Below are 27,174 nucleotides of genomic sequence, written 5' to 3'. Positions count from 1 at the left end.
TGCTGGGTGGGTGGGGCCTCGTCCCCTGCGGCTCCACAGTCTTTGAAACCCTGGGGCCGCCGTGGGCAGGGCTTGCTAGACTGGTTCTGTCCTCCAGGAGCCAATATGTGAACAGAATTTCGACGCCTACGTGAGCACCCTCACCGACATGTGCTCCAGCCGGGAGAGCTACCAGAACCCCGAGCACAGGGCCCTCCTGGAGAGCATCAAGCAGGCTGTGAGGGGCATCCAGGTCTAGGCCCCCAGCTGGGCTCCGTGTTACCTCCCCCACACTGCCCTCCCAGAGGTTCCCAAGTCACAGTGACTTCTGGGGGGAGCCCGCCTCGCGAGTGATCAGAGGGGTGCCTGGAGGGCGGGCTCCCTCCGATGCTGGTCAGGCCGAGGCCGCAGCCTCCCTGAGCGAGGGCAGAGTGTGAAGTATTACAAAGGATTTATTTTTGTTTTCTGAAAATAATATGAAGAACAGCTCGAGGTCTCCTGTGGTTCTCAGGGAAGTTTTGGAGTTTGCAACCACGGTGTTCCTGTGTCTGTGGCGCCGGGGGTGGCCGTGGCCTGAGCCTGGGCCCAGCCGGCGCGCTGCTCTGCGAGGCCAGTGTGGCGAGTGTGTTTTCTGTTTTCAGTTAATTCAGTTTTGCGTTAAGAATGGGACAAAGCGCTGCTCCAGAGGGTAAGGTGGGAGCAGGCCTGCAGCCCACCGTCAGCTCCAGGTGTCTGACCGGGGTGCCCCTGCGAGTCAGTGCTGGCTCACCCAGAAAGCATCTTGCGCCGGCGCGCCGGTTGCCCAGCGCCACACAGCTCCCTCGTGGCTGCAGCCCTGCACGGGGCTGACTCAGGGCTGGGTGACAGCGTCCGTGCGGTCAGGGGACACATTCTAATCGGAGACACCAAGGTTTCACTCCTTGTTAGATCTATTCAAGATGCGAAAAAAGGTAAATTTTAATCTAATGTGTTAAAAACACAATGTTCCTACATGTAAATAGAGTCCAAATCAGTTGTGACTGCAATTCCAAGTTAGTATTTACAAGTAGAGAAATTGCTCTTTCTGGAAGAAATTAAAAAAGTAGTTAGTTTAATTATTCTGTAAATTATTTAATTTTGTCAAGATGTAAGTATTTATATTCACAACCTCTTTTATGTTAACGTTTGCTATTTATTTGACATTTTTTATTTATTAATTTTATACTGTTTGAAGTAGCCCCCCCACATACCAGGATACCATGAGAGAGAAATAAAAGAAATCAAAGTGAAATTAACGATTTGACTATGAGGTAGGCCACACATACAAAAAATCTTGCTATAACTTCTAGTTATAATTTTGATGCAATCAAGTTATTTTTAATATATTTTGTTATTTATTCTTTTAATAATAGAATTTTAAAAAAGTATTTTGTAACTGAGGAAGTTCGGTGATTTGGGGAATGGCCCCTTGTCCAGTGGAGAGAAAGGCTTGGTTCTTTTTATCCCTTTCGGTTCCTTCTGTTCCGGGCCCAGCAGCAGCTCTGTGTTTGTTGTTATGTGTGTAGCGCAGCTGTGTGTCGTACGTGCGGCGTCCGTGTGCAGATCGTGATGGCGAGTCCTGTCACTGGGGGTGCTGGCCGCGGCGCTGAGCAGTCGCCTGCCCACTGGCCAGCTCCTCTGAGCTCATACTGTGACCCTCCTTCCTCAGGAAATGTGTGGAACCACAGCACAGCGCTCTCGGCGTGCTGGCGGCTGCTTTCCTAATAAAAGCCCCTCTGACTGTGATGGTGTGTGCGCGCTGCCTCCCTGCCTGCGCCCGTTACCTTTGTGGGGCAGCCCTTGCTCACCTTCCGGGGGAGTGAGGGTGGGGTGTGGACTTTCATCTCAGGCCTCTTCACTGCCACCCAGGGAACCCGCAACTTCCCGAGGTGTGAAGGTCTAAGGCACTGCACCCTGCCCTGCCCACATGACAGGCATGTGTAAACCAGTGTTTTCTTGTAGGCTCAGGGAGCGGTCTTCCTGCTGAGGCTGTAACTGGGGGGGGGGGGGGGGGGTGCCTCGGGCCATCTCTCCTGGCCACAAGGAGAGAGCCCGCAGCAGGAGAGAGTTTGGACCTCTCAAGGTGTTGAGTGTTTCCTTCCATGACTCGCGTGGAGTAGGGTTCAGTATCTGAAAGAGGAGCCGCACAGCAAATGAGAGAAAAAAACACGAGATAATTTTGCAATATTGGGGGACCAGGCGGCAAGTCCCGAAGGACTTCTCTCTGTGCTCAGGCCTCACCAAGCTTTTATTGATCTGGCATGCACCCATAGCATAGCCCTAGGCAGGTGACCCCCTGCAACAGGCAGACTAGCCCATCAGCAAGGATTTACATAATAATAAATGGGGGAGTAGTTTCAGCTACCACTGTCTGGACAAACAGAGGTGGCGCCTAGCTCCGACCTTTGGGAGGGCTTCAAAGGCACCCAGCCTTGGGGGGGAGAGGGGTTTCAGGGAGTGCTCTGTCTATGCTTATCAGATAGTGAAGGCAATAAACAGTTTCCCACATCAAGGGAGGCGGGGCTGAGAAGCGGGGAGAGAAGTGGAGGTGGGAGGAGGAAGGAGAGAGCTCTCTAAGGATCTTTTCAGAGCTCCTGGATCCAGCCATACCTGAAGGCTATATACCAGCCGTGGGCAAACTATGGCCCGCGGGCCGGATCCGGCCCGTTTGAAATGAATAAAACTAAAAAAAAAAAAAAGACCATACCCTTTTATGTAATGACTAGAGGCCCGGTGCACAAAAATTTGTGCACTCGGGGGGGGGGGGGGGGAGGGGGAGTCCCTCAGCCCGGCCTGTGACCTCTCGCAGTCTGGGACTCCTTGGGAGATAACGACCTGCTGGCTTAGGCCTGCTCCCGGGTGGCAGAGGGCAGGCCCAATCCCTAGGTGCAGCCCCTGGTTGGGCTCAGAGCAGGGCCGATTGGGGAGTTGGGGCGCCGCCCCCTGTCATGCACAGAGCAGGGCGGATTGGGAGGTTGCGATGCCACCCTCAGTCACGCTCAGGGTAGGGCCGATTGGGGGGTTGGGGCACCGCCCCCTGTCACACTCAAAGCAGAGTCAATGGGGAGGTTGTGGCGCCACCCCCTGTCACGCACAGAGCAGGGCCAATCAGGGGGTTGGGGCACTGCCCCCTGTCACTCAACAGAGTAGGGCCAATAGGGGAGTTGGCACACCGCCCCCTGTCACACACAGAGCAGGGCGGATCAGGGGGTTGGGGCGCCGCCCTCTATCATCCACAGAGCAGGGCCGATCAGGGGGTTGGGGCGCCTTCACCTGTCACGAACAGAGCAGGGCCGGTAGGGAGGTTGTGGCCCCGCCCCCTGTCACACACAGAGCAGGGCCTGTGGCGGGGGGAGGGGGGGGTAGGGGTGCCGCACCCTGTCACACATAGAGCAGGGCTGATCAGGGGGTTTGGGTGCTGCCCCCTGTCACGCTGATCCCAGTGCCGGGAGGCCTCACGGCTCCGCTGATCCCGGTGCTGGGAGGCATATTACCCTTTTACTACATAGGGTAGAGGCCTGGTGCACGGGTGGGTGCCGGCTGGTTTGCCCTGAAGGGTGTCCTGGATCAGGGTGGGGGTCCTCACTGGGGTGCCTGGCCAGCCTGGGTGAGGGGATAATGGCTGTTTGTAGCTGGTCACACACCCTTCAGGGTGGGGGTCCCCACTGGGGTGCCTGGCCAGTCTGGGTGAGGGGCTGAGGGCTGTTTTCAGGTTGGGGGTGACTGAAGCTCCCAACCGCTCCTTTTTTCCTTTTTTTTTTTTTTTTTTTATTCTGTGCCAGCTTTAGCTTGAGGCTTGGCTCCAGCTCTTAGGCCTCCGCGCTGAAAGTAGGTTTCTGGCCTTTGCTTACAACGTTGGGAATCTGCTGGCTGAAGTCCGGCGGTATTTGTTACAATGCTTCTTAAACTGCCTGCTCAGAGGCCTGCAGCCGCAGGCGGGGAACGTTGGTTTCCTCCTTCACTGAGGCAAGCAAGCCTCATGTTAGTTTCAAGCTGCCTGGCTGCCGGCCGCCATCTTGGCTGACAGTTAATTTGCATATCTTGCTGATTAGCCAATGAAAAGGGTAGCGGTCATACGCCAATTACCATGTTTCTCTTTTATTAGTGTAGATGTTTACTTTGAATTTATATTAGTTCAGACAAACACTCCATCCATGCTTTTGTTCCGGCCTCCGGTCCAGTTTAAGAACCCATTGTGGCCCTCGAGTCAAAAAGTTTGCCCACCCCTGCTATATACCCTTGCCAATTCCCAGTTATATGAGGCAACAGAGTAACAGATTCCCTTTTTTTGGCTTAAGTCCCTGGCCTTGCAGGAGCACCTCACTGTCTCATGCTCCTGTGCAGGGGGGGCGTTAGCTCCCCAGGGTTAGACTAGGTTAGGGGCACACTTTGGCCTCCTTGGGAATGTGGCCCTGCAAGGTGACCTGGAGCTCCCGTTTACCATGTGAACAAAGGAAATACTTTAGAAATCCAGGGTTTCATTTTCAAATCCTGTCTGAGCAAACAGTCCAGGGCACGTTGGTGTGTAGAGGTGCCAGCTGCTGCTGTAGGACAGAGGGCACATCACAAGCAAGGAGGCGTGTGGAGCCTGTGTCCTGGGGTCCCCTTTGCTGAAGCCCCACTGGGGACAGGGGTGCCTGTGGCCTGGACTATGCCCATGCTCATTGGCACACAGATGCTTGGATGTGAGCCAGACTGATTGTGAAATGTCCACTCTGCAGGCTGAGAGTTCGCTGGGGAGTGGGGGAGCAGGGAGTGGAGGTGCAGGGAGTGGGGGAGCAGGGAGTGGAGGTGCAGGGTTGCTCCCTTCTTGGAAGAGTTGGCCCAGGTAGATGCCATCGCCTGCCAGGATGCTCCGACCATCCCCAGGTAGGTGGCTCTGCTTAGAGACCCTCAGGACTCCTTGAGGCAAAGGCACATCCCCTAGAGCTCCTCTGGCCCCCCCTGCCTAAGGAGGCTCAGGCAGGCCCATAGGCAGCCGCAGGCCTGAGGGGTGGTGCAGCGATGGGTCAGGAGTGCTGGGTGAGGTCCCTCATGGGGTCTCTGGCTTCCGATGCAGAAGCACAGGTGACGGCTTTAGGCTGGATCTGGCCCATGTCCCACCCGAGAACCTTCTGCAGGTCAATTCCAGCCGCTCTATAAAGGGGCCCCAGTACATGTTGCTGAAGGAGAGGGAGCCTAGACCCCAGCTCACTCACCCTGAGGACACCCTCGAACCCGCCCCCCTTCCCATCGGTACCAGCTGCCACTCCTGGTTCTGAGGTCTGCCCCTGGGGGGTGGCAGCCACCTGCTGTCTGCTCACAGCTGCCACGCAGGCCTCCCATAAGCACCCACAGTCTTGCTGCCGCCCACCTGGCACCTGCAGAGCGCCTGCATCTGCTACTGCCACCTCCCAAGTGACATCTGCCACCAACAGCTTTAGTCGGAAGTTCTGGAGTCCACTCTTCCCAAACTGGTCCCACTCACACTCTTCCCTCTCCTCAGCCACAAGAGGCAGTGAAGAGTGGCTGGGGTCTGGCGAAGGGGAGGGGACCCTTAACCTTGGGACTACATCCTGATAAGTGCGGTGTCCTGTGGACAGACCTCTGGACCTGGGTCTGGCGCCACTTCTTTGTAAGGACCTGCATTAGTCAGGCTTCTCCAAGAAAATGGAACCAATAGGAGACCGATTAGATATATAATAGATTTAACGATTGCTGGGGCTGAGTCTGAACTCTGCAGCCAGGCCAGAGGCTGGAGGCCCAGGAGGCGTTAATGCTGTTGTTTCCCTCCTAGAGGCTGTCTGGGGGCTGAACTCATTCCTCTCTGGGGATCTCCGTCTTTGCTTTAGGGCCTCAACTGCTTGGACGAGGCCCACCCACATGGTGGAGAAGACTGCTGTTCTTAAAATTTACTGATTTACATGTTAATCACATGTGAAAAACACACAAAAACATCAAAAAAGCCTTCACAGCAACATCTAGACTGATGTTTGACCAGCCCCCTGGGCACCATGGCCTAGCCAGGTGGACCCCCTCACCTCCCCACCCCCACTCATGCATGGGAACATTTTGTTAAGGTGGTTTGTTTTAAGTTATTTTTATTTTGTGAGTCATTTTACATGTACAAATAAAAAGATTAGAGTTCACCAGTATTTTCAAATCAACATCAAGCCCTAGTCGCCTGCGCAGCACACAGCAGAGAGGCCCTGACAGGACTGAGCTGAGTGCCTTAAAAAGGGGAAAGAATACTTTTTCCCTTCTCAGAGAACCTAGTTTGGATGTTCCCATCACAAAAGCTGTGCTGTGGCGACACCTTGTGGTGACGTTTGAATCTTGTTATCACTGTGGCCTCAAGCTGCTGAGGTGCAGTCCCTCCTGGCTCACTTCAGGCTAAGGCAGTCCGCTAGGAGTCCCCCGCCCCCAACCCGCTTCCAGCCTAAGGGTGTTTCATGCATCTGCCGGCAAGGATCTCACTCAGAGACCCAGGACACCAGGAGAGGGGGCACGAGGCCTTCCTCCCCCATGGAGCTGCCAGGAAGTGGGGCGGGGCGGAGCTGCCACCCACCCTCCACTTCCTCTGCAAAAGGCAGTGAGGGCGGCCTTAGCAGCGCTTCCTGGCTGACAGGGGGGCGGGGGAGGACCCCCCGCCCCGCCCCCGGCCCCATTTGTCTAGCTCCACTCCACCAGCTGGAGGAGCCCCCATCTGCAGCCCTGACTCAGCTTCCCGGTCACTGTCCGAGGTTTGGAGACGGAGCTGCAGGCTGCGAGCTGATCAAAGCCGTGGTGACTGTAACTGCCCACAGTGAAGCGGCAGCACTGTGACAAATAAACCAAATAAACCAAGTGGTGTCTTCAGCCAGGGCAGGCGGCAAAGGAAAAACTACTGTGCAGACATGTCATCATACGTACCTTCCCCACGTGGCTGTCCTCCCTTTATCACGTCATATTGTGTGAGTCTGCTTCTTCTTCCAGCTTTTATTTCATCATTTCAAAGAAGTAATAGTCTAGCCCTGGCTGGGTTAATCAGTGGTTAGAGTGTCATGTTGGCCCGCACATGGAAGGGGCTCAGTTCTGTTAGGGCACATTCAGTTGGTGTCTCTCTCACATTGATGCTTCTCTCTCTCTCTCCCCCTCCCACCCTCCCTTCTACTCTCTGAGAAAGCAATGAAAAAAAATCCTCAGGTGAAGATTAAAAAAGTAATAGTCTGTATTTTTGAGAGTAGTTTTAAGATTGCAGAAAAGTTGCAGTGATAGTAGTCCTATTATTAGCAGCTTGCATTAGTGTGGTACATTGCTATAATTCATGTGCCAAGATTGATACATTATTAACTAAAGCCCATCTTTTTTTTTATGGATCATGTTTGGTGTTGTATGTAAAATATCATTGCCATGCCCAAGGTCAGCTACATTCTCTTCTACGTTATTTTCTAGAACTTCCATGTGAACATTGTGAGGTTTGTGTCTAGACTAGTTTTTGCACGTGTGGATGTCCAGTTGTGCAAGTGCCAATGTTGAAGAGACTGTCCTTTCTCCATTGTGTTGTCTTTACCCCTTTGTCACTCATCAGTTACCTGTTTTTGTTGGGGTCTATTTCTGGGCTCTCTGTTCTGTTCTATTGATCTATGTGTCTGTGTTTTTCACCGATACCACACTGTCTTGATCACCATAATTTTACAGTCAGTCTTGAAGTTGGGTGTGTCAGTCTTCCAGCTTTGTTCTTCTTCAGTGTTGTGTTGGCCACTGTGTTTTTTCCTCTCCACATTACTTTAGAATCATTCTGTTGATGTCCATAAAATAACTTGCTAGAATTTTGATTGGACTGCATTGAATCCACAGATCCAATTGGGAAGAACTGACATTTTAACTACATTGAATCTTCCTATTCGTGGACATGGAATATCTGTGCATTTATTTAGATCTTTGATTTCTTTCATCAGGGTTTTGTAGTTTTTCTTATACAGATTTTGTACTCTGTTAGACTTATGCCTAAGTATTTCCTTTTTTTGATGCTAATGTAAATGCTATTGTGTTTTTAACGTCAAATTCCAATTGTTCATTGCCGGCTTATGGTCATGCGCCACATCGTTACGTTCTGTTCAATGACGGACCACATGTGCAGCGTGGTCCCATAGACTAAAATGGAACTGAAACTCCCTGTCACCTAGTGATGTCACAGCCTGTGACTTCAAAGGATTTGCCAAGGATGAGGAGGTCGCAAAAACCACCAGCCTGTGGTTGAGATGGCCGGCACCTCCAAGCTGGGTGGAGGAGGGTGGCACGAGGAGTTCCGGGGACTGACGATTGAGGAGCTGTTGGACCTGGAACAGCAGGCAGAGCTGAAGAAGAGGCAAGAGAAAAGGAAACTGCAGGAGAAGAAAAAGAGGAACCACCAAGAAAACTCAGCGAAGGGCTTCGCAGAGCATTGGCAGACCTCAACCAGCTCCTTAACACACGGCCCACACTGGAAGGTTTCATTCACAGGGAGGAGTGCTCCTGTGCCTCCAAGCAAGTCCATGATGGAAAAAGAAACCAAGCCAACCACCACGGACAGATTTCTGAAGAGTGAGCCTCAGGAAGAGCCCGGGGGTGCTCCAGCAGAAGGCGTGTTGTCACAGGAGAGGGCAGCTCACAGTGTTGTTGCCCCGAAGACCCAGAGGGGACAGGACATGGAGTGGGGGCTGGTGATAGTGAGGATCCTGACCCTGTGCAGGCCTCGGCTAATGTGTGTGTTTGTATATTAGTTTTTACCAAAAAAAGTTTAAAATGAAGAAATAAATTAGAAATTTTAAAATAGAATAATATAAAGAATATTTTTGTACAGCTATATAATGTGTTTGTTTTAAGCTAAGTGTTATTATAAAAGAGTTAAAGAGTTTCTGAAGTAAAAAAGTTAAAGCTAAGGTTACTTTACGACTTAAGAATTAAAAAATATATGTTGACTGTAGCCTAAGTGCACAGCATTTATAAAGTGTCCAGGGGGATGCAGGCCTCACATCACCCCCACTCACCCCTGGCTCATCCAGAGCAACGTCTAGCCCTGCAAACTCCATTCCTGGCAAGTGCCCCGTACAGGTGTACCATTTTTATCTTTTATGCCATATTTTTACTGTGCCTCTTCTATGTTTAGGCACATAAATATTTACCATTGTGTTACGGTTGCCTAGAGCATTCAGTATGGTAACATGCTGTACAGGTTTAATGTCTGTGTCTACTAATGTTAAGATCTATGTCAGCTCTGGGTCACTTTCTTTTTTAAAAAAAATATTTTTATTGATTTCAGAGAGGAAAAGAGAGGGAGAGAAAGAAACATCAATGATGAGAGAGAATCATTGATTGGCTGCCTCCTACATACCCCTTACTGGGGATCAAGCCCACATCCCGGGCATGTGCCCTTGACCAGAATTGAACTCGGGACCCTTTAGTCCGCAAGCCAACACTCTATCTACTGAGCCAAACCAGCTAGGGCTCTGGGTTACTTTCAACGGATTGATTTTTCTCATTATTAGTTGTATTTCCTCCTTCTTTGTATGTTTGACAATTTTAGATTGGATGGCAGACACTGAATTTTATCTTGTTGAGTGCTGAAAATTTCGTATTCATATATTAAATACTAGAGCTCCAGTGCATGAAATTCATGCACTGAACGGGATGGGGGAGTCCTGCACCCTCTTGCAGTCCCGGAGCCCTTGGGGGATGTCTGTCAGCTTAGTCAGATATCCTTAGTGCTCCGCTGTGCTTGCCAGCCGTGAGCCTGGTTTCTGGCTGAGCTGCGCTCCCCTTGTGGGAGCACACTGACCATAGGGGGCAGCTCCTGCGTTGAGCGTCTGCCCCCTGGTGGTCAGTGTGCATCATAGCAGCCCATAGCTCTGCCGTTCAGTCGATTTGCATATTAACCTTTTATTATATAGGACTAGTGGCCCAGTGCACGAAATTCGTGCACGGGGGGTGGGGGAGGGGGTGGGGCGGGGAAGGTGTCCCTCAGCCCGGCCTGCACCCTGTCCAATCTGGGACCCCTTGGGGGATGTCTGATGTCTAAACTGGTAGTCGGACATCCCTCTTGCAATCCGGGACTGCTGTATCCTAACCGCTCACCTGCCTGCCTGCCTGATCACCCCTAACCACTCTGCCTGCCAGCCTGATCACCCCCACCAGCCTGCTCGCCCCCAACTGCCCCTCCGTCGGCCTGTTTGCCCCCAACTGCACCCCCCTGCTGGCCTTATCACCCCCAACTGCCCCCTCTGTCAGCCTGCTCGCTGCCTACTGCCCCACACTGCTGGCCTGCTCGCCTCCAACTGGACCCCCTGCTCACCCCCTACTGCCCGCCCTGGCCTGCTTGGCCCCGACTGATACCCCCCTGCTGGCCTGCTCGCCCCCAACTGGCCCCCCCTGCTGGCCTGCTTGCCCCCAACTTCCCCCACCGCCAGCCTGATCACCTCCAACTGCCCTCCCCTCCTGGCCTGATTGCCCCTACCCCCATTCCTGGGTCGCTGGGGCAACCCAGAATAACCAGGCCTTCTCACCTGCTCTCTGGCCGGGTCCGTGGCTCCAGCTGGCACTGCTATCTTTGTCGCATCAATTTGAATATTCCCTTCTTATTGGCTGTGGGCGCCGCCATCCTTATTGTGAAGTGATGGTTAATTTGCATATTACTCTTTTATTAGATAGGATTGTTTAGCTTTGTTCTAGGACACAGCTACTAGGAACAGTTTGATCTCTCCAAAGCTTTCTTTGATTTGTTAGCTGGGGTCAGAAGCTAGTTACTCCCCACGGTTGCAGCAAGATCTTCTCTGTACTGGACACTAGGCTCCCAGTCTGCTGGTGGGTCAGGTACTGATTTCTACTTGGTGCAACTGTGGCCAGTGTTACCTCTACTCATGGGAACCTGCAGATCTCTGAAACCTTCCTTAGGACCAGCCTGATTTGGGACTGCTAGCTGCCTTGGTCTCCCTGCATTCTCAGTTTTATTTCCTCAACTCCAGGCCCTGCTTGGACTCCCCTCTGCATTGTGGCCTGGAAACTGTGACAGCAGTAGGAAGAGGTGATTGTTAGGTTCGGTCCACTGGCTTCTGACCTCTCAGGAGTCACTGAGCTTTGCATAACTCGCAGCACCCTAAAAACTGCCGGTTCAGCCCTAGCCGGTTTGGCTCAGTGGATGGAGCGTCAGCCTGTGGACACAAGGGTCCCGGGTTGGATTCCGGTCAAGGGCATGTACCTCGGTTGCGGGCACATCCCCAGTAGGGGGCGTGCAGGAGGCAGCTGATCGATGTTACTCTCTCATCTATGTTTCTGACTCTCTATCCCTCTCCCTTCCTCTCTGTAAAAATCAGTAAAATATATTTTAAACAACAACAACAACAACAACAACAAAACCTGCCGGTTCACATACTGTGTCCATTTCTTGGTTGTCTCAGGCAACTTGGTCAGAGTTTTAGTTGCAGATGATAAAGTTCTGGAGATGACGGTGGTGATGGTTACACAACAATGTGAATGCACCTAATGCCACTGAACTGTACACTTATTAATGGTTAAAATGGTAAATTTATGTTTTCTACATATTTTCACAATTCATAGACAACAACTAAAAAATGGGGTTACCTGAAGCAAAGGACGCCTTAGTGCTGTACTCTGAGGAACACAGCCCAGCATGACCTGGACTCACGGCGGGAGGCCCCCGACAGCCTGTGCGCCCCCTGCCAGGCCCCGCTCGGGCCGTCGCTTCACCAGGGCGGCCCTCACCCCGAGACGGACGGAGCGGACGCGCCCTCCTGAGGGAGGCACTCGCTCCCGCTCCAGCTGCTCGCCGCCTCAGGGCAGCTGTCAGTTCACACCGGCATGCCACTCCTCTTCAAGATTCAAAAAGCTTCCCTTTGCCGGCGGGACCCAGAGACACCCGGCCAGTGGGCCCTCTGCCCAGACTCCCCTCCCCGTCACCGGAGACGGGATCCTGCAGGAGGCGCTCCGGCCCCGGGGATGGAAGAGCCCCCGCCTCTGCTCACGGCCGCCTCCTCCTCCCTCTCCCTCGCACCGGCGCACTCGCACGGGCTGCTGAGTCGCACCCCTACCTCCCATCCTTTTTGCTGTCAATACCCAGGAACCGAGACGCCGTGACAGGAGCGCCCACTGGTTCAGATGGGGACTAGGTGTCATTGGGGATGTCTTCCACTGTCCCTATGGACAGAACAGCGCCTTTGCTGGAGCTCGGCGGCCGGCTCCAACCGCGGGGCTTCTCTGCTGGGGCGGGGAAAGGGGCGGTTCTGCCCGGCGCCGGCGAGGCGGGGTGGGCGGCCCGGCAGCCGGGGCTCAGGAGGGGTGGGCGGCCCGCTCTAGGCTGGATCCCTGGCCCCGCACATCCTGGCTTGAACGTCCCTCCCGGGCCACCCGAGGTAGCCGCCGCCGCCAGTGGCTGTGCCTCACCTGCCCCGCCGGTCGTGCTCACTGAGGGGCCCCGGCTCGCGGCGGGGCGCGGAAGGATTACCCGCCCCTCGCCCGGCCCCGCGGCCCGTGGCGCTCCGCTCCCCGCAGGGCGCCAGGACGGCCGGGCGACAGCCGGCTCCCCGGGGCCTCGCGTCAGTTAGCAGACCTCGGGGGCGGGGCCGACGGGGGGCGGGGCCGGGCCGCCGCCCCGCCCCTTCCGGCGCCGGGCCGGGGCGCACGCGCAGTCGGGCCGTTGGCCGCGCAGGCGCCGTGGCCGGCGGGTGTTTACGGCGGCGGAGGTCGGCGGCCGCAGACGGGCCGCGGACGGGCGAGCGGCGCCCGAGGAGCCGTAGGTCGCGGGCCGGCCGGGCCCGGAGGTAGAGCCGCTGCCGTCGCTGCCCTGGGCCCTTCCCGACGGTCCACCTGTTCCCTCCCTGGTCCGCCCGGCCGGCCCCGGGGTCTCCCCGGCCCCGGGGTCTCCCCGTCCCCACGGCCCCCTCCCCCCCAGCCCGTCGTCACAGCCTTGGTCGCAGCTGCCCCTAAGTTACGGGGGAAGCGTTCGCAGTTGGGGGTCGGGCAGGTCAGGCGTCTCTGCGGGTTGGAGCCGGAGGGGCCCCGGGGGGCCAGGTGGCGGGGCGGCCCTCGTCGCAGGTGGCGCCGTCGCCCCCGACCTTCTCGCCGAGGGAGCGGCAGGTGGAAGCGGGCGTCCCGGTGTCAGTCTGTCCTTCGGGGATTAGTGCAGTCCGGTCCCCACGGGCCGCCGAGAACTCGTGGCCGAGCCTGGGGAGCCGCACACTCGGTGTGGCCCTGGGAGGCGGGGTCCGGCGGCTGGGACTCGGTCGGCACTCGGTGCCGGGTCCGCCCGCCTCGGGCCCAGGAGCGCGCGCTCGGCAGCCGGCGGCGCTGGGAAGGGAGGGCCGTCGCCGCTGCTTCCGTTCCTTGGGCAGGAGGTGCGGGCGGGCCCTTCCCCGCTCCTGGTCTGCCTGGATGACGTTGCTCACATTTTTCCTGAGTGATGTTCACGGTGGGACATGGCCCTCACGTAGGGTCGACCAACACGAGGATGGACGGTGGCCTCACGTTCGCGGCTTCATGCCTGCGCCCCGCGCATCCATCGGGAGAGCCCCTGCCGCGCGGGTTGGGGGAGCTCCCGAGAGGGAGGTGCGTTAGGCCGGGGGCTGCGAAGGACCGTCCAGCGCGGCCTCCGAGAAAGGACAGCGTCCCTCTGACGAGTCGGGTTTGAATGAACGGACGGGAGATCCAGGTTTGGAGGCTTGGTGACTGATCGCATCGGGGTCAGCAATCAGCCGAGATGGTGTCCAGTGGGAAGGGAGCCTTAGGGTCCTGCAAAGTTAATATTCAGACCCTACAGATGGGCGCGTGCATCTCACCAGTGGCAGGGGGTAGGGTTACCCCAGAGTTACTTAGTCTGTCATTTTGGACAAAGATTCCCCACATGTTATGTGTTAAAGGATGTTGCCCCTTTGAGAATTGTTAAAAGCTGCATTTGTTGTGGGTAAAAAACAGGCTTTTGACCGGACAGTCTTGGGTTTGAATTCCAAGCCTCTTACAAGTTGTGAAGCCAAAATGAGGTCGTGACTGGCAGGTGGTAACTTTTGCGCCCTGGCTGGTGGGCTCAATGGTTAGAGTGTCGGCCGGAGCACCGAGGGGGTCTCGGCTTCAATACCTGGTCCCTGGCCCTGGTCGGGGTGCATGTGACATTGCTGTTTCTCTTTTTCACCCCCCCCCCCCCAAAAAAAAAAAAGTAATGGGGAAAATTTCCTTGGGTGAGGATTAACCAACCAACCAAATAAAAAAGTAGCCTTTGCATATGGAATAAATTCTCAGTGAGGCAGAGTTGGAGATAAGTGATAGTACTTTGTACAAGATAAAACCTACCGATACATAGTCTGTGTTTGCCTGGTGGGATGGAATGATGGTGTGGACATCATGGGTAGGCTCAGACCCGTGGTGGGGTATGTGTGGTTCTAGGCTTTTACCTAAACCCTGAAGCAGCCACACAGCTCCCCTTAACCAGTGACCCACAGTTTAAGATGATTGTCCTAGACTAGGGGTGTAGACTTGAACCTCAAAACTAAGTGGCTTATCTGAGATTAAATTCGACCTCATGAGCACAGTTTCCCACAAACTGGCCGTGGACCCACACTCCCCCGGGGCTCTGAGGCAGCGCGGCGGGGGGACGCTGGCCCCAGCGCTGGGTACAGCCGCCTCTTCAGCTCTGAGCCCCAGTGAAGGCAGCCGTCCGGCGCTGTCGTGGAAGCGTGTGTGCCGAGCCCAGGCGCTCACACGTGCGTGTTGTCAGGAGATGGCGATTCGTCCGTGTGCCGGTGTGCTTTCCTCCCGAGTGACCCTCTCCCGTCGCCGGGCCTTTGTGTGAGCGGGAGCCGGTGTGGAATCTCCGCCCAGTCCTCCTCCGGGATTCTCTTTCTGTTGAAAGCCAGAGGATTGTGAGGGCAAAGCAAGGAGACATTTTGTAATAACAAAATTATAATATGTTGTTATAGGAGTTGGCCTGATTCGGAAAAAGTTACATGGACAAAGTATAAAATTTGAAAAGATATCTTTTTTAGCTTTTGGAAGAGTAAGACCTCTACAGAGCCTTTTCCCTAGTGATTCGATGAAGGCACATTCGGCTATTAGTTGAGCCAGAGGGGAACACAGGGTGTTACTGGTATTCTTGTTGTTGTTAGTCCTCACCCAGGGATGTTTTCCCCTTGATTTTTAGAGAGAGCAGAAGAGAGGGAGGGAGAGAAACCTCAGTGTGAGAGAGACACATCCATTGGTTGCCTCCCACACATCCCAGCCAGGGCGAGTGATCAAGCCTGCAACGGAAGGTACGTGCTCTCTTGACCAGAATCGAACCCGAACCCTTCAGTCCTCAGGCCAGGGCTCTAACCACTGTGCAGCCGGCCATGCTTTCTTGGTTTTCTTGAAGGCGGGTGGGAAGATGTAGCTTATACTGTGACAGAGCTGAAGGACGCAGAGCTAGACTTCAGAGCGCCGCAGGGGTTGGAGTAGCAGCTCCTCCTACCTGGAAACTAGATTTTGTGTTTGTTACAATATGTTCTGTTGGGGAAGAGAATTTTGTGGATGTTTTCAACTTAACTGTGTACGACAGAACATCCAGATGAGCAGACTGCCTGGATTGCGGGACGGGGCACCTGTGTGTGTGAGGGGTGCAGAGGTGCCTGCCTGCCAGCATGTAGGACACCATGCACAGTAGGATTTCAAATGACCAGTAAGTTTTAGTACTTGTTGTTTACCTGAATTTCAGTGCCTTTTTTTTTTTTTTTTTGCAAAAAAAGATCTGCAGCACTTGAAATATTCAAGGAACAGTTGCTATTAGAATGAGTTTTTAGACTGTCTGCCCTCCTGTGGTATTACATTCAGTGATTTTGCCATGGGTGGGTGTATCCCTTAAGGCGGATCTGTATTCAAGATAGAATTAATCCTAAAATTTTGACTTTGTGGATTGTTGATGAAAGTACAGTATGGGATTCACAGTTTAATTAAGGTTTAAAGTTAAATATGTCATAGGTATCTCAAGTTCAAATTAAAAAAATTTGCCAAAACCGGTTTGGCTCAGTGGATGGAGCGTCGACCTGCAGACTGAAGGGTCCCAGGTTCGATTCCGGTCAAGGGCATGTACCTGGGTTGCGGGCACATCCCCAGTGGGGGATGTGCAGGAGGCAGCTGATCGATGTTTCTCTCTCATCGATGTTTCTAACTCTCTATCTCTCTCCCTTCCTCTCTGTAAAAAAATCAATAAAATATATTAAAAAAAAAATTCAGTTGATACTATAAGTTATAGACTTCCTTCTGGATGGGTACCACTGAGTTTATTTCCTTCTGAAGCTGGCATCCTTGCTATGGGGCAGGCAGGGGTAGACAAAATATATTCCATCTGTATTTCAGAATTCAGAATTTGAAATTGGTATGTGTTTAGTACTTTCATTGTTCTGCTCTTACCTTTAATGTAAATGGCTCTTTAAAAATTTTTCATTGCAGTGTTGCCCGAGTGTGATCTCAAAGATGGGAGGTGCGGTGAGTGCTGGTGAGGACAATGATGAGCTGATAGACAATTTGAAGGAAGCACAGTACATCCGGACCGAACTGGTGGAGCAGGCTTTCAGAGCGATTGACCGCGCAGATTATTACCTTGAAGAGTTTAAAGAAAATGCTTATAAAGACTTGGCATGGAAGCACGGAAACATCCACCTGTCAGCTCCGTGCATCTACTCAGAGGTGATGGAAGCCCTGGACCTGCAGCCGGGGCTCTCGTTCCTGAACCTGGGCAGTGGCACCGGCTACCTCAGCTCCATGGTGGGGCTCATTTTAGGTAATCGGGGGAGTTTGCAGGACCAAAGAGCTGCTGGCAGTGTCCTCGGAAGGGGTCTGTCTAATTGCCCTTGGCCTGCCCAGTGTTATCTGGTATCATTTACCCGTAGTCGCTGGTGGGCTGGCTCCCGGTCCCTGTCCCCTGCCACGTGTGCCTCCAGCAGGTGTCAGCACACCCTCCTCCCCAGCAGTGGAGCCCCTGGACAGTGGCGTCAGTCTGGATCTTCCCTGATTTCCTGACTCGACCTCACCCAGCATGCCCTGCCACTTGCTCGAAACAGAGTAATTAACTTCAAAGTCCCCTGGGATTCAAAGTTCTCTCAAACGGTTTTGTTTGTTTTGTGATTTGAACACTGGGAGAATTAATGCCTGTAATGTTATTTTTAGATAAATTCCAGGATGAGAGGGATTTCACAAGTTAACTTACTTGAAGCCATTTAGTAACATATCCGATAACTGAGAATTCATTTAATTCCTATCTTGTGTAAAATGGGGGGGGGGGGGGTAGGGTGGGGGAAGGCATCTTAACAACTATCATGGCCTGAAGCTTTTCTGGAAAAATAAAATGTATCAATGCAGAGCAGGGAGCAGGTCCTGGGCAGCCTCACAAGATGGAGGAGGCTACTCTGTCCCGTCCGGAGGTTGACAGTGACTCTGGAGAAGAAAGATGTCAGTTGTGAGAGAATCCACATGGGGTGTCGGGAGGAGGAAAGGAGAGCGTGCAGTGTGGAGCCTGGAGAATTGGCACATGTGCCTCCACTTCCTTGCTAGCACACCCAGAGGCGCCCACAGGACCCACACCCTCCAGAGAGGAGCACTGTGCCCTCCATCAGCACAGATGGTGCTGCCTGTTTCTGACCTGCATGGAAACAGATTCCCACACAGACTCACCTTAGCTGTGTGTGTCGATCGTTGTCACCCAGATGTCACCTGGAGGAAGGTTCCCACGCAGGGAGCACTGACAGCAGGAACAGCGTGATGTCTGTCACGGTTCCCTCTGATAGAATGTTTCACTGTGACTTGGAGTGGCAGTTTCTTCAGTGATGATTACACCTGTTTTGTGAGGACTGTTAGTGCCCACCTCTGGGTGTCTGGTGGGACCTTCTGTGGAAAACAGCCCTATATCGATGTGCAGACACGTTTCTTCAGTTATTGGCAAGACCTTGAACTGTTGGTTTCAGACCTTGGCTTTTTTATATTTTCAAATAATTCTTTGGAAGTTGGAAAGCAGGGAGGTTCAGGCTTTGGAAAGCTATGGAGTCAGTAACCACAAGTGAGTGAGCATGTGATGTGAGCAGAGCCTGCCTTGCATGTAAAGATTAGCTCGAGGTGATGTGTTAAGATTAGAAAACCTTGTGAATTTCTGTAATTGCTCACACAAAGTCAGGAGAAATGCAGAGTAAGAGTTGTCGCTCCAGTTCTGAAAGTGTTCTGGCTCTGAACCCTTGCAGGTCCTTTTGGGGTAAACCATGGTGTGGAGCTTCATCCAGACGTGATTGAGTACGCAAAGCAGAAACTAGACTTCTTCATCAGGACCAGCGACAGCTTTGACAAGTAAGGTCAAGTCCTGTCCCTCGGTCAGGGTCTGGGTTGTAAGGTAAACTTGATGAGACGGGGGGAAGTCCATCCGCAGTGTCCTTGGACCAGCAGGCATGGCTGTGGTGTGGCAGGGGACCAGGATGTGTGGTCTAATTGTTTAAAAGTATATTGGGGCCCCGGCTGGAGTGGCTCAGTTGATTGGGCTGTCCTGTGCACTACAGGGTTGCTGGTTCGATTCCTAGTCAGGGCACAGGTGCTGGGGTTGTGGGCTCCATCCCTGGTGGAGGGCGTGCAGGAAGCAGCCGATGGACGTTCCACTCTCACATTGATGTTTCTCTCTCTTCCTTCCTCTCTCTCAAAAAAAAATCTTAATATCTCTCTCTCTCTCTCTCTCACCCTGGCCGGGTAGCTCAGTTGGTAGTTGGTTAGAGCATCTTCCCAAGATGCCAGGGTTACAGGTGGCAGGCTCGATCTCTGGTGAAGGCACAGACAAGAGTCAAGCGAATGTAAAAATAAGTGGAACAACAAATCGATGTTTATCTCTGAAAATCAATAAAAAAGTTTTAAAACATATATATTGGGGTTTTAAGGGCTTTAGATTTGTTCACTGTGCTACCTAGGTAAAGGTAGTTTTTCACCAATAAGAGAGAGAAATAGAATGTTCACTTTGCTCAGTTTTCATGTTTCTTATAGAGGTGTTTTATCACTGATGGTTTCTAAAACAGTGAATAGTATTTGTAACTAGTTCTTGCCATTTTTAAACAAGGCATGAATATTCTTATTTTAGGTATTAAAATTTTTAGAAAAACCAAATGTATTTTACTTACTCTCATTTCTGTTGTGTAGTGACTTTGAATAAAATAATTACAAATGCAGGGCAAAGATAGTGATGATTGGAGGTTGGATGACTTAAGCTTGGATCATGCTTATAATGTTCACTTTCATGATACTTTATTTGCAATTTCTAGGGTTTAGGTATTAATAGCACAATTCTTTTTGAAGTCTGGCTTCCATGCCAGCTCAGTAAGCTGTGTCACATGGTGTAGGTTCTAAAATGAAAGTCTAACCTGTGGTTGGCATAGATTTATTATAGCCCTGTTACAAGTTACGGAGGTGTGGAATGAACACACTTCTTCCTTTCAGGTTTGACTTCTGTGAACCTTCCTTTGTTCCTGGCAATTGCCTGGAGCTTTCTCCCGACTGCTCTCAGTATGACCGGGTGTACTGCGGGGCAGGCGTGCAGAAGGAGCACGAGGACTACATGAAGAGTCTTCTCAAGGTGGGGGGCATCCTGGTCATGCCGCTGGAAGAGAAGGTCAGACCCCTTCCTAACTGACATCTTTGCACATGTAACTGTTTGGCAAGGTCTGTTGCAGGTAGTTGACACATATTCTTCCTTGTAACAGTTCTGTGGTCACAAATGAGATAGCAGGCAAGGACAGGTGTTGGGTTGAATAAGCATCTCTGAGCCTCCCTGTGCACTCACACCCCCAGCTGTGCTGTGGTGCTTGTCCTGTTACTATAATTACTTATATAAAACCACTAGAGTAAGTCTATTCCGGCTGGTAGTCTCATTGTGAGACACTGTGTGATGGTGGTAGTTCACAGGAATCCCTTGCTTGGTGGGCATCTTGCCGAAGTCTGCTGTTTGGTCATGCATGTTTTAGTATGTTTTCAGTACTGTGTTTCAGTGGGAGAAATAGACATGCATTGGTCATTGGGAAGGATGATTCATTGTCACAAAGAACTAGGAAAAACAGAATGATAAAAATTATGAGATTTTCCATTTTTTAAAAATTTTTCTGTAATTGTTAAATGTTTGCATTTAACTCATTTTGTTTGATAAGTAATCATTCATTTTAGGAAATGAAGGAACACCAGGGACAACTGCTCACAATTCCCTTCCTGCTGGCTGAGTGTGGTCCTTGTACCTGTTTCTTGTTTGATGTCCTTTTTACAAAGGCGACAGCACATGTTTGAGAAGTTACACTGGGTTACTTAAAAGAGTTCGTGAATATAGTTTCAAGTCAGTCAGTGCTCACATCATCATTTTTAGTCCTTGCCTGGCAGCCACTGGTGTGTGGGCCTAGTTTATGATCCAGTTGCTGTGATTGGACATGAGGCTGTGTGTTGTGACTCACTGTTATTTTACTCTTACATAAAGACTCAGTGAGTTACCCAAATTAAAAAACAATTACTCATAAATATTTCAGTATGTATCTGGGTAAGATAAGGGTTCTGTTTTTCAAACATAGTCCTAAAACCATCATCAACCTAAAAAATAGCAATTTATTTTTTTAAAATGTGTTTTTATTGATTTCAGAGAGAGGCAGGGAGAGGGCGAGAGCGATAGAAACATCATTAATTAGAAAGAATCATTGAACGGCTGCTTCCTGCACACCCTCTCCTTCCCCAGGGAGAGTCAAGCCCACAACCTGGGCATGTGGCCTGACAGGGAATTGAACTGTGACCTCCGAGTTCATGGGTCAATGTTCAGTCACTGAGCACACCTGCTGGGCAATAGTAATTTCTTAATATCTTCAAATGTCAGCTAGCATTCCATTTTTCCTGATTGTCTCAAAGTTAGTTTGAGTTGTTTATGTGAATGCATGTCCATGTAAGATCTATGTGTTGAATCTGGTCGGAGTATCTCCTAAGTGCATTCATCCTTAGAGTCTTTCTTTTTCTTTACCATTTAGTTTTGAAGCATTTAGGCCACTTGTCTGACAGAGCCCCCTGCGGCCTGGACTGTGGGGTTGCATGTCTCTGTGGGGCTCTTTCCCGTGCTCTTCTCCTGTCCTTCCCTCCAGGAGATGGTGGTGGGTGTTGGCCCTCTGCCAGCGGTGTCAGTGTCACCTGTCTCCCAGGCAGAACGCCTGTCCCCATCCGCCCAGTGTGATGTTTATCCACAACATGTGGCATCACCATGATCACCAACGATCTGATGTCTATAACTAGTTCAAGATTTTTGGGGTGGCCGAAACCAGTTTGGCTCAGTGGATAGAGCGTCGGCCTGCGGACTGAAGGGTCCCGGGTTCGATTCCGGTCAAGGGCATGTACCTTGGTTGTGGGCATATCCCCAGTGGGAGATGTGCAGGAGGCAGCTGATGTTTCTCTCTCATCGATGTTTCTAACTATCTCTCTCCCTTCCTCTCTGTGAAAAATCAATAAAAATATATTTAAAAAAAAAAATTTGGGGGGTGTGCTGGGGTCCAACCCCAGCAGGTCCAGGGGTCCCCAAAGGTGTGGACGTAGTTGGCGAAGAAGGAATGACACGGAGACAGCGTTCAGTTGATCAGCAGCCTTGCCAGGATCTCTAGCCAGGATCTCCAGCGAAGTTCTGTTCAGGATCTCCAGCAAAGTTCTGGTTAGGATCTCCAGCCAGGTTCTCCAGGTTCTTCAGCCAGGTTCTGTAGCCATGTTCCCTCGCTAGGTTCTCCAGCCAGGTTCTGTCACCAGGTTCTAGTCAGGTTCTCTTGCCATGTTCTATCCGGGTTCTGTAGCCAGGTTCTGGCTCTAGGTTCTTCTCTAGGTTCTGAGGCCAGTTTCTGTCCAGGATCTTTTGCCATGTTCCGTCTCTAGGTTCTGTGTCTAGGTTCTGTGTCCTGTTGTCTTGTTACATCTGTATTTATACCAGTTGATTCCAATCCTATCAATCTCTATTCCAAAGGTTAGGGTGTTTCTTATCTCCATTCCAGGGAGTAAAGATTATGTAGCTTAAGCATGATTGTTCGTAGTTAAAGTGATTAATTACCCGCCTGGCACTTAGTTAAGGGGTTTTATTCCCTCCCTAACTTCAGGGGAAAATCCCTACCTGGGGAAACAACCTTTCTCAGAGAGGTGACCTTGGTTAAAACACATAGTGCCAAGAAGGTGAGCAAACATATTAAGAACAGTATGCCATATACGCCAGGTCCCTTCAAACAGCAAGGATGGACCGGCTCCCGGCAGAGGTGTGTGCTTTTTGCCATTTTATTCCATTGGAGACGTGCCAAGTAGGCCGTCCTGCCAGGTTGATACTGCTGTTTTCACAGGTGACAGGACCAGGCCTCGTCTCTGCTCTTTATTCTCAGAATGCGGAGTGGGTCCTTCCTTACAGATGACTGTAGGACTCTTCATGGTTTTGTAGAAATACATAGGATCTTTGATTAGAATTGTGCTACAGCTGGATTAATTTGAGGGTGAGAGACATATTTTTAATATTCTGCTCATACAGAGCATGAAATAGGCATTTATAGTTTTAAGGGCTCACACATTTTTTTATTATATTTAAATATTTGATGTTCATTATAACTAGAAATTCTCCTTTTAAGAATGCCTTCCTTTGGGTGGTGGGCACACAGTGCAATACAGATCTTGTATCATAGAAACCCACACCTGAAACCTGTATGTTCATGTTGACCAGTGTCACCCCAATCAATTGAATGAATATTTTTTTTAAAAAAAGGAATGTAAGAAAAAAAAAAAAAAAAATAAAAAAAGGCATGTCTTTGCTAGTATACAAGAATGCAAGTAACTTGTTGATGTTCATCGAGTACATGGCTACTGAATTCTTTTATTTCTAAGATTCGTGGCATAGAATCTTAGTTTTTAGATGGTTTGCTGGTTTAGATATTTTTAGATTAGAGAGTTTATAATCTTAGCAGGACAGAGCTGATCAGAAATAGTCCTGTGACCCAGGTGTGTGTGGCGGCAGAACAGGCCCACAGAACACAGGATGGTGTGTTGTCTAATCGGTTCTGCTGCCCCTGGAATTGTGATTCACAGGAAAATGTGGTGAGACCTGCACGCAGTTAGCCACTGACTCCGGGGTCCTGGGCAGCATCACTGGGAAGCTCCTTGGACACTTCAGTGCGCATCTCCCAAGGGGACAGGAAGACTAGACTCCCAGCAAGGAGCTGTGCTCTGTGATTGCAGCTGTTGGGCGTGAGTCCCCACTTGCTGTAGGAGATCTGCCGGCCAGAGTGCGGTGTAGACTGTGTGTGTCTGATGACTGTCACTTCAGAGCCCCCACGTCCCCCAGCATTGAAAGTGGTCTCATCAGAACCCCACACTCCTTACTGGATTGTGTCCTCTTGTTGTCCTTTAACTTCTTCCTCTGTCATAGACGTTTCCTGTCAACAGGAGTTAGGGTGAGACGCTTGGCTGTGTTCCGACTAAATGTGTCCGCCGTTCATGTCGCGTCGCCCTTGGGTGTCACGAGTTGTGTATCTGTGGTTGTGGATGGTGTGGGAATGATCATATGTATTCTGACCTACCAGCAGTTAAATCTTGTTTTGTCTCTGGGATAGCTGACTAAGATAACTCGCACAGGACCTTCTGCGTGGGAAACCAAAAAGATCCTGGCTGTTTCCTTTGCTCCTCTGGTCCAGCCGCGCCGCTCAGAGTCGGGGAAATCAAGACTCGTCCAGTTACGTGAGTACAGAGACCCTAGCCATCATTTGGATGTTTTGAATTTCATTAGAAGGAACCTTTAATATTAAAGAGCATTTCCCACTCACTATAACCTTAAACTTTTCCAAGTGATTTTTAGGCATTTAAATAATTATACTCCATTTCCAGCTTATTGTACGTGATTTTAGCCTTGTTTTATGTCTACAGAGAACTGCTGATGGTGATGCCCTGGGAAGCAGAAGAGCCACATAGAAGGGGACTTAAACCCGCTCTGTGGAGAGTGTGTCCCGGCACCTCTGGCTGTGGGGCTCCTGCAGACACTGGTCCCTCTGTTCCCGGGTGGCTGCAGGGCCACGTGTCCGCCACTCGGCTCGGGTGGGCAGGGCCAGGTTTGCAGTGGAGCCTTCCTTGGCCAGGCCTGTGCCTTTCAATCTGTTAGGGTGCAGACCCAGCAAAGAGCTAAGCATTCAGCCAAATGTTTTATAATTTCAACAGAGATTTACACAGCAAGGAGGATTGCAAGTGTCTTTATTTAAAATAAAACTATTCAGCATGCACTCTGCTTTCTGATCATTTAGAAAATTTGGGAAATGAAATAATATATAGGAAGAAAAAAAAATCACCCTTAATTTCAACACCCAAAGATAACTAATACTTGTTGGTGAGTTCCTTCCAGAATCGTCCTTTAATATATGAGAAGAGTCACTTACCAATGTGATGTTCTTCCTGGTTTCTGCTAAGTGCAGGTCACATGACATCAACATGGTCGGTGAAGTGTGAGGAACTGGGGTAAGGAGCAGCCATAGAATGTGCAGAGGGACTGAGAGGGCTAGGTGTGTAGAGAGAGAGAGGGTATTTGTGCTTGGTCCTTGAGGCTGAAAGGAGCTACCTACGGAGAGAAGAGGGAGGAAGGGATCCAAGGCCGTGACTGTGACGTGCGCGTCGCCAGGTGCTTAGCGGAGGCAAGCGGGGACCCTGATGGGATGCAGGTTAGCCTGCAGTTTATCACACGGGCTGTGCAGAGCTCCTGCAGGTTCAGATAAGAGGTGGTGCGTCTCACTCAGGACCATCCTCTGCCAGGCGGGGGGTGTGCAGTCGTGTCCATGTTCCGTGAAAATCCCAGAGGGTAACTGAGCCGATGCTGCCCACGGCAGTGTGTTGGAGATGAGGGGACAGTCGGGGGTCGAGGAGGCTTGGTTGGGCCTGGCTGACAGGTAGAGGGCACCCTGATATGTGGGTTTTGAGCCCATGTTTCCAAGTGAATATTGGATGATAAATAATCATATAATGCTGTTTAGGGCTCATGAAGGGAACAGCAGTCCACTGTTTATAACTTGATCTTTGTCTACCAATAGTCACACTGATGGAGACAGGGCCTAGTGCGGTCCTGTAGGTGCCAACAGGGTCAGCCGTCAGAGTGGAGGGGCCAAGGACAGCGCAGGCAGGAACCAGTTAGGAGGCGATTGGGATTTCCCAGGCTAGAGAGGAAGATGGATGGTAAACACTGGCCTGAGAGGGAAGGTCTGGGGCAGGCCAACGGGCCTCTCTGAGGAAGGATGCCAGAGACAGTTGTAGATTCGGGTTTGTGGTCAGCCCTGGGAGCTGCTGGCCGGTTTCTGTTAATTGAAGCCACAGACTAGATGTCAAATCAGGGGAGAGGAGAAAGGGCCAAGTCAGAACCTTGGGAAGCAGCATTTGGGCTGGGCGGAAGAGAAGCCAGGGAGAGGTTCGGCCTGACACCAGCCCGCGAGCAGGTTACCTCCCCACGTGGCCCACGTGCCAGCGCTGTCTGTGGGAAGTCTGGTGGCCTGTGAAGGACTCCTTTCAACTGCCTTAGGAGCAGCAGCTAGCGGCAGGGTGAGCCCCAGCGCCCTTCCTGGAGGAGGAGGACAGTTGAGCAGAGAGGAGAGTTGGTGCTGACAATGGGGTCACAGGAACTTTAAGGGTCCCTGGGTTCTGTGGGCATTTGCTGAGGTTCTGCGAGGCTCCCCGACGGTGGGTGGCGATTTTTTGGAGAACTCAGGTACTGGAGGGGAAAGTGATGCTGGTTTTGAATTTACTGTATTGAAGCACTTGACCCCTCGGGCACAGAGCCTGAATTGAACAGAGCCTCAGTGACCAAGTTTTCCTTTTCTTGTCTTGTAGAGTTTTTGTTCTTAAAAATGTTGTGGTTCTACTTTTCTCTACTATAATAGCAACAACAAAAAAGTATTCAGTTTATAAATCACAGTGAAAACATTAAAGTAGGTGGGCGAGTGCTGGATGGCACTGGATGAGAGAGCCCATGGGCAGACACATAGGGACCAGAGGACCAGAGGGCCGTCGGGGCTGGGCTGGGGAAGACGCAGAGCAGCCGGGCTTTCTCCTGCCGGTCTCCACCAGCAGGTGGCGCCCTCCTTCGTCTATGTGCAGGTTATGTGTTTAAAGTATTTCCTGAAAAGAGCTCATGTTCTTTGCTTTGTCCACATGCAGTTTCCAGGTGGTTAGGCCTGTGTTGTCATCACAGACACTGACTCATGTCCTTTGCACTGCAGCCCCCCTGGCGGTCCGGAGCCTCCAGGACTTGGCTCGCATTGCCATCCGGGGTGCCATTAAGAAGGTCATTCACCAGGAAGCAGTGAGCAGAAATGGGGACGGACTGAAGGCCACTCCCAGGTTCAAGCGAAGGAGAGTGCGTCGACGTCGAATGGAAACCATTGTCTTCTTAGACAAAGAGGTCTTTGCCAGTCGGATTTCCAACCCATCTGAGGACAACAGCTGTGAAGGTTTAGGAGAGGAGCAGCGGGAAGAAGAGGAGCAGAGCCCGGCTGAGATGAAGCCAGAGCCCCCTGTGAACTTCCTGCGGGAGAAGGTCCTGAGCCTGCCCCTGCCTGACCCCCTGAAGTACTACCTGCTCTACTACAGGGACAAGTGAGCGCACGTGGGCGGCGCTGAGGCTGTGGCCAGTGGAGTGTGCCCTGTCTGCACGGTTCTTCCAGTTTGATCTTGATTATCTTGTAGAATTTTCATTAAATGGTAGATTTCTTTAAATATAATCTGACAAACGTAAGTGCATGGGAGAATGTTTTCTTGAAAGGGACAGAGTCTCCTGGAGAAAGGGCTCCCCCCAGCTGGTGGGAGGCGCAGGGAGGCATGTCTGCACAAGCAGTGAGATCGAAGGGGCCTGTGCTGTGCTGTGTGTGGAGCGTGAAAGCACACCTTTGGAAGTGTGGAGGACTTCTGAGTGTGACACACCTTTGTCCAAATTTGAATTTGACGTTATCAACCTCTTAATTCGTGGTCCTGACTTTCACTAAACCTAGCTCTCCATTCTTGACAAACCCTCCCTTATTGTAAGTAATTGAAGTAACTCTTATGGGAGTTGTCAGTTTGTGGGTTTTTTAAAATTGTGCTGGAGGAGGAGGAATAAAAGCATCAAACTTCCAGATATCTTTTAGGAGTTCCAAAAGAATTCCAAGGAATTTTTTCCTGACACCTCTCCTTACCTTT

At 51.4% G+C, this 27,174-nt stretch overlaps 1 protein-coding gene across 9 annotated transcripts in view; it reads left to right on the top strand.

Annotated features, from left to right (window-relative positions):
- The window catches only part of LOC308523402 (dnaJ homolog subfamily C member 5), a 290,237-nt gene that overhangs the window by 253,138 nt on the left and 9,925 nt on the right, over positions 1-27,174 (top strand). For 2 of the 9 annotated variants that reach the window (XM_081097345.1, XM_081097338.1), the window contains exons 1-6: positions 12,652-12,770; positions 16,423-16,753; positions 18,204-18,306; positions 19,435-19,606; positions 23,583-23,706; positions 26,220-26,536. In XM_081097345.1, the coding sequence (XP_080953471.1) occupies positions 16,447-16,753; positions 18,204-18,306; positions 19,435-19,606; positions 23,583-23,706; positions 26,220-26,536 (1,023 nt within the window). In that variant the 5' untranslated portion in view covers positions 12,652-12,770; positions 16,423-16,446. Of the gene's footprint in view, positions 1-97; positions 12,771-14,213; positions 15,249-15,532; positions 15,653-16,422; positions 16,754-18,203; positions 18,307-19,434; positions 19,607-23,582; positions 23,707-26,219; positions 26,740-27,174 lie in introns of those variants that run through there. The other 7 variants (XM_081097342.1, XM_081097340.1, XM_081097339.1 and 4 more) reach the window with 6 other exon arrangements.

This window comes from Myotis nattereri (assembly GCF_964212035.1).
Source record: "Myotis nattereri genome assembly, chromosome: 8".
In the NCBI taxonomy this organism is placed as follows: domain Eukaryota; kingdom Metazoa; phylum Chordata; class Mammalia; order Chiroptera; family Vespertilionidae; genus Myotis; species Myotis nattereri.
Note: the sequence above shows the minus strand (reverse complement) of the source record. Positions and strands in the feature narration are given on the sequence as shown.